General features: G+C 37.6%; 1 protein-coding gene across 1 annotated transcript; it reads left to right on the forward strand.

Moving 5' to 3' along the window:
* Positions 1–4,453: 4,453 nt before the first annotated feature.
* LOC110904120 (pectate lyase) lies at positions 4,454–6,250 on the forward strand. Its single transcript, XM_022149942.2, has 3 exons — positions 4,454–5,310; positions 5,647–5,785; positions 5,920–6,250. The coding sequence occupies exons 1-3, from the start codon at positions 4,460–4,462 to the stop codon at positions 6,139–6,141; spliced, it is 1,212 nt and encodes a 403-aa protein (XP_022005634.1). The 5' UTR covers positions 4,454–4,459; the 3' UTR covers positions 6,142–6,250.
* The last annotated feature ends 1,311 nt before the right edge of the window (positions 6,251–7,561 follow it).

Genomic DNA, 7,561 nt, shown 5'->3' on the forward strand with positions numbered 1-7,561 from the left:
GATGGAAAAGAAGAAAAGGAGAAGCAATCCCAAACACCCTCAATATATATTATCTCTGTTTGTTACGTTGTCAGCTTAACCCGTCCACCGGACGGGTATTAAACTAGTTGGTATTAAACCCTAACAATCGAACCTGTTCTCAAAGAGTTGATCATGTGATCAAGGGGTATAGGGTGGCAAGAAGGGGTTGTAATTAGAACAATTGCGATCAAAGGCCTGTTGGTTATTCCAGACTCCAGTACCTGCGTTTAAGGGTGCTTGACGGCGAGAAGAAACAAGGATTGTATCTGTGGTTTTAGATGGAATGGTGATCGATCAGATCCGTTTAGTGCGACAAAGAAGGACTAAGATTTGTTTTTTTGTTTCCTTCATTGTGGTGTGCTGAACGTGGATGATATGCGTAAATGCAACATATAAATTACATCAAACAAGACGTAAAATCAATCTTTTTTGGTACTAATGTTGGAAAAAAGCATGTTTCTTTGTTTACTTTTAATTTACAGGATCAAAAGAGAGCTTAAACGAACAAAAGGAACAAATAAACAGCAGAAACCAACATAAATACAAAGAAGAAGGATTGACACGACTCGCCGAACCCCCATCCACATCCAAACCAACAAAAATAACAAAAACAGAAGCTTAGGCACAGGACCGTGCCCACCAGGCATGGGGTCGTGCCCAGTCAAGATTCCTTGCAAAAAAAAAAAAACACAACAGCAAAAGACAAACCAACACGGGATTGTGCTAACTCAACATGGGCCGTAGTTAACTCAAAGATTGGCAGAATCTGAGATAGTACAACAAGTACAATCACCACGAGGTCGTACTCTGCCACCACTGGGCGTGTTAGTACAAGACCTGACATCTGCAGTTAATGAAGGGAGAGAAACTGAAGACCAAGGGGTCGTGCCAGGTGGGCACGAGGCCGCGTGAATGCTCTTTTTCCAACTATAAATAGGGGTGTTTGGTTTCATTCCAACCCATCTCTTGGCAAACCACTTCTCTTACACTTGCCATCAGTGCACCACCACTACAACACCAACACCCACCACCATCATCCATCTTTCATCTTTTAGAGTTTGTAGTAATCTCGGGATCCAAGATCGATTGTAAGAGTTCTTATCAAACAAAGGCCATGCTTGGCTAAAATCTCTTACATCACTTGGTGAAGACGACTCTTTTATGTATTACTTTTGATTTCCAATCTTTTGATAACTTTTTATTTGGGTATGTATGAATGACTTTAATAACTAGTTTTTTATATTGAAGATGAATTTCACTTAATCATTTCTTCATGTTTTGTTGATTCACTCATTCGTGTCTTTACGGTCTATTCACTGATTAACTTTGTTACTACCACTTTAGCCACGGGGCCGTGTCCACCAGGCATGCCCCCATGCTGCAGTGACCAGTAACAACAAAATTGTTACTTTTACCTACTTTTTGCATATTTAATCAAAACAAATCATATTTGGGACACATTTAGGACAATGTGTAATTTAAGTGTGTGTGTGGCGGGGGGGGGGGGATGTCAAAACCTTGAATCTCTTGTCCGAAAAACAAGCCTTACACAAAGCTCGTCTTGGAAAACCGCTAATCACCCCTAAATGATAAAAGGGTATTTAAGTACGTCCTAGTTCATTCCTATGAAATTCAGTGACAAATTGTGAGGCTAAGCATTTTATGTGGTAAATGATGTTGCGTAATCATGGTAACTACGATGCTTTTATGATTTAAGGAAAATCAGCTATGCTAGAGAGAAGTGGGGTTGCTTCGAATGGAATTGGGGACATTTGTTGGGAATTATAGAGATAAGTTTCTCTACATGATTCAACTTCATTTCTATTCTTAGTTTCCAAAAAGGTCTAACACTATGATTTTACAGGTGTGACCTCAGGCGTGTGGCCTTCTCCGGCAGTACAAACTGCTGCGGCTGTTGTACCCTTGGAGATAGACGTCGTCTTTGGTAGCGGCGTGAATCTGTTTTATGGGAAGTGTGTTGAACACGTGCCTCAGCCAGAACCGCCAACATTTGTTTGTTCTTTTTGTAGGAAATTATTGTACAAGAAAACGTGGTTCAAGACCTTGTTGAAGCCTAAACAACGGACTGAAAACACAACTAAACACACATGTAGACGCGGTTAAAGTTCTTGTTGAAAACCATAGTTTGAATCAATTTAATTACATATGTTGTATTATACATTATATTCGTTAAGATTCGTACACGGTATATGTTTACTACAATTTCCTAAATATGTAAAGAGAGTATCTTTACTATTTTTTATTTATATAAGTTTTTATTAAAATTGTGACCCATGTCCTATAGGTATGATATGCATGACAACAATGTGGCTTAATTGGAAGACAAGAAATACAAAGGAATTCGACAATATTAATCAGGGTCGGCTATGATGGTGTGCGGGGAGGACTTCCGCACAAGGCCCGTGATTTCGAGGAGCACGAGATTTTTAAAAAAATTCGATATATGTATGTTATTTTAAAAAAAAATTGTAAACACATACCAAGTCCAATATAGGCCCATTATCAAATACTTTTTAATGGTTTATAATTTAGCCCACTACACATTAGGTTTATTAGCTCAATACTAATATGATTTTAATAAAAATATAACACACGATGGCAATTTCATGGACTCCTGGAATCTGAAAAGACGAGACGAACAAACTCATTAGAGTAATGAACAGTTGAACATCATCACTTCATCAGAAATTCGCTGAATCGTTGGGCTTAGGCTGCTACGAACAGAAGATTCAGAGACATGAACAAGAACAACATTGATCAGAGACGCGAACAAGAACATCGATCAGAAGATTCAGAACTCAAAAGGTCCATTCGTAGGTTTAGTGTTAATCGTTAAACTGTTAGTCTATTAATTGTTGTTAACATCAGAACCATGTCGTCCGTATCCGCGTATGGCGTATCGTATTGAATTTCAGAGTAAATTATTTCTTATTTATTGTTGATCAAGCTATAGCTTCTTCAGAGAGATGATTTGACCAATTCAAATGGTATGAGGGGTTATTTGGTTTTTTGTTTCCACAGAAGTTGAGAAATATTAAAGATGAAGATCTTAAGTCGTCTTGTTATTGTCGAAGATGCACTCAAGTTTGAAGGGAGCTTAGATATTGATGCCGAGGCACTATATATGGAGCTTAAGTTATTTCGTGCATCACTAACCAATAAATTTAGCTACCCTATAGATGTTTTGGAGCATATGAAAGAAGAGGATTATTTCCCAGAAGCATGCATTGCATATTGAATATTGTTAACTATTCCAGTCACTATGGCATATGCAGAAAGAAGTTTTTCAAAGTTGAAGTTGTTAAAATCTTACTTACGATCTACAATATCTCAAAATAGATTTAATGGGTTGGCCATGATAGCTATCGAGAACGAAGTCTTAGATAATATAATTTGTGAAGAGTTGACCATCAATTTGTTATAAAGAATGCAAGGAGGGCTGCACGAATCATTGGTTAGCTATTAACTTATTAGTTATTACGGTATGTAACTCATTAGAATACTATGATTTTGTCATTATCATAATTGCATTTTTTTTGGGGTAAAGGGTTTACCCCGGTGATTTCATTCCAAACAAAACAAAGCATACACAAGTGGAGTAGAAATACCTACACCAGTTCTCTTACATGACATGCCATATAAGAGTAAACACCAAAAAAGAAAAACACAGCTAACAAAGCCAAACTAGTTAGACACAAAACAACGCCAAATCAGTTATCTTCGAATGTATATTGTTTATCAAATACTACAATTTATGTCATTTTTTTCGTAATTATATTGTTTATCGTTAAAGCATATGGGCACATTTTTTGAACTCGAACAGGGTACGTGAATTCTCAGAGATGCTACTGATATTAATGAATCGCGTGATCGAACGGTAGAGGAAATAAAGGCGGAACACTTATTTATGGTTAAAAGAAAGATCGAAGTTCAAAAATTTAGATTGGGAGAGATGACGAGACTTTAATATAAGAGATGTAATCACGTAATTGTTTTGTTGTTTTTAGTGTAGTTTGTGTTTTTCCATCCTGCTTTTGCTTCTTAGGTTTTACAGTCTTCGCTCCGCTGGCTTTCGCTCCGCTGGCTCTCTTTTTATAATCATAGAATGTTTGTTGTTAAAAAAAATCAAAAGTTACTAATGAGTCGCAATATTGTATGGGGATCTAAAGTCGCCAATGAATCATAAATTCATAATGTTGTATGTGATTTAATACACCACGTGAAACAGTTGAAAAACTTACACACCAACCGAATAAACGACCCAAGTGAGAACTCCAAGAAAATATAAGGCCGTTTAACCCAAACTACACGTGGGTCTCCAATACCAGATCAATTACGCCATTTATCACGGCACCATTATTATTATTACTACTATAAAAACACTCCTAACACATTCATCAATCTCACCCCTTCACAAATGGCCATCACATTTCTTCCAATATTCATCCTCTTGCTTTCTTCACTAGCCATTGCTACTTCTTCACCACCAAATCAAACCCCACATTCAGTCGTCAATGAAGTCCACCGGAGCATCAATGCCTCCAGGAGAAACCTGGGTTATCTCTCCTGCAGCACCGGCAACCCCATCGACGACTGCTGGCGGTGCAATTCCAACTGGGCCACCAATCGCCAACGCTTAGCCGACTGCGCAATCGGGTTCGGAAAGAACGCGATAGGCGGGAGGAACGGTCGGATATACGTGGTCACCGATCCCGGAAATGATAATCCGGTGAACCCAATGCCCGGAACACTCCGACATGCCGTTATTCAAGATGAACCATTATGGGTCATATTTAAACGTGACATGGTTATACAACTACGTCAAGAACTTGTGATGAATTCGTTTAAAACTATAGATGGAAGGGGTGTGAATGTTCACATTGCTAATGGTCCATGCATCACCATACATGATGCTACTAACATCATCATACATGGGATTCACATACATGATTGTAAGCAGGCTGGAAATGGTATGATTAGGAACTCACCACATCACGTTGGACATTGGGATCAATCCGATGGTGATGGGATATCCATTCTTGCAAGTAAACACATATGGATTGATCATTGTTCGTTGTCGAATTGTCATGATGGACTCATTGATGTCATACATGGATCCACGGCTATCACTATATCTAACAATTACATGACTCATCATGATAAAGTTATGTTGTTGGGACATAGTGATAGTTTTACACAAGATAAAGATATGCAAGTCACTATTGCTTTTAACCATTTTGGTGAAGGTCTTGTTCAAAGAATGCCAAGGTAAGCTACAACCACATTGCATTAAAGTATAATCTAATATTTTTATATTCTAGGTGTGGTCTAGCAAAATAATATAAGCGTTTCTACGATGTTTCTTCGTTTCTCAGGAGTTCAATACTTGTATTAAACTCTAAAAAAATCTGACGCCAGATATTCACGTGGCAAGCGAACTCCTTGAGTCAGCCAGATATTTATAAGGATGCTCCTTTGACTAGCGGGCTCCCTATAAACCAAAACAAGTTAAATAACGATCTAGAAGCGCTTATGATTTTGTTACGACACCTATAAGTAATTACAATGGTCAAGTTTTTGACTTACAAATGTGAAATCTTGCAGATGTAGACATGGGTATTTCCATGTGGTTAACAATGACTATACACATTGGGAAATGTATGCAATTGGAGGTAGTGCATCCCCTACCATCTACAGCCAAGGAAATAGATTTTTGGCACCTAATACAAGATTTGACAAGGAGGTATGCATGCATGCATGCACATACATATAAGTCAATATACATATACAGGAAAATGAAATACTGATCAATGGTTGTTGTTTTCGAATATTGTATACTACTATTACAAGTATACTAATGGTATAATGTATGCGTAGGTGACAAAGCACGAAAATGCACCCGAAAGTGAATGGAAGAACTGGAATTGGAGATCGGAAGGGGATTTGATGTTAAATGGTGCATATTTTAGGGAATCTGGTAGAGGTGCCGCTTCATCGTTTGCAAAAGCTTCGAGTTTAAGTGCTAGACCATCGACACTGGTGGCGACAATGACACAGAGCGCTGGTGCACTCGTTTGCCGAAAAGGGTCTCATTGTTGATTATGGGTTATAGCTTATATTATACATCAAACACTATTGCATTTTGAGTTTCTTCAAATGTTGTATGTTAGCAAGAAGTCAGCGTTTGTATTTGGTTGAAAATGGATTAAGATGAGTTCTAATTCATTGGTGACAAAAGTTAAACTGTTAAAAATAACTAGGAAATTAAGTGCAAAAGAGTAGACCATTTGAATATCTGCCGTTTATTTAAAATATTAGATTTAGGGGCTTTTTGGCAACTTCTAAATGATTAAGTGCCAAACCAGTAAGAGATCTGAACCATTAAGTGCTGAACCAGTAAAAGGTATGAACCATTAAGAGCTAGTATAATGTTTAACCGTTCAGAGGCAAATGTTTGACCAATTCAGACTAGAGGTCTTAACCATTCAGACTCAGTATAATGCTTAACCATTCAGAGGCAAATGTCTGAACCATTTAGAAATTTGCTCGCGAAACAAACAGTTTGAACCATTAAGTGCTGAACCAGTAAGAGATCTGAACCACTAATAGCCTCATTAAAAGACAAACAAATAGCCCCATAAACAGTAAAGGATAATCAATATAGGGTCAGGTACACTGGTTGAAAGGTCAAACCTAAAATGAAGCCGAAAATCTAGGGGTGAAGGGGGCACCCCCCTAATGAGGTGAGGGGAAACTTTTTTTAACCCAATCATACGTTGCCATGTCATTTTCCCTCTATAACTTCCCTCTTGTCCAAAAACGTACGGGGTGCACCCCTCTTAGAGGAATTGTTTTTTTATTCAAAAAAAAAAAATTGATTGGTTGAAAATGAGGGTAGCCCCACCATCTCCTCTCTCTTTCTTCGGTGAATACTCCCCTCACACCCTCCCCGATTTGCCTCCCCTCTTGGATGGCGGCACCTTCCCGCACGGCAAATGATGATCCCCGAAGGGAGTCCCCGAGGGTGCCCCGGGTGCCCTAACACGAATTTGAACATGACACAAGCTTTCTCTGAGAATCTGAGTTTACACAAAAGCAACCCATTTAACCTGAAAACTTGTTTTGTTTTCTTTTATTTTGCTTAGTAATACACAAAATTACAAATTTACAAAAAAAAAAAAAACAGATGTATATAAAATAATCACATTTAAAAATACTCAGTTAATTTCTTTATTTTTTTTAATTATAGAATAAAATACTTATTTAGTATAGATTATGACACAAAACACATTTCTATGTTTTTAAAATAAACATATCAAAACAAACACAACCTAATTAGCTAACGAGTTTTCAGGTACAACAAAAATTGACTCAAACCTTTTTCTATGATTTCGTGTAGGCTTGTCTTGTATCAGATACTCGCACCAAGTTTTAATGAGTTAAAATAAGAGAGTCTGGTGTTGGACAAGTAGAACCCTAGAGGTCTTTGTTTGAAACAAAGGACTTATGCATAAAAATA

Source organism: Helianthus annuus, chromosome 14 (assembly GCF_002127325.2).
Source record: "Helianthus annuus cultivar XRQ/B chromosome 14, HanXRQr2.0-SUNRISE, whole genome shotgun sequence".
NCBI lineage: Eukaryota > Viridiplantae > Streptophyta > Magnoliopsida > Asterales > Asteraceae > Helianthus > Helianthus annuus.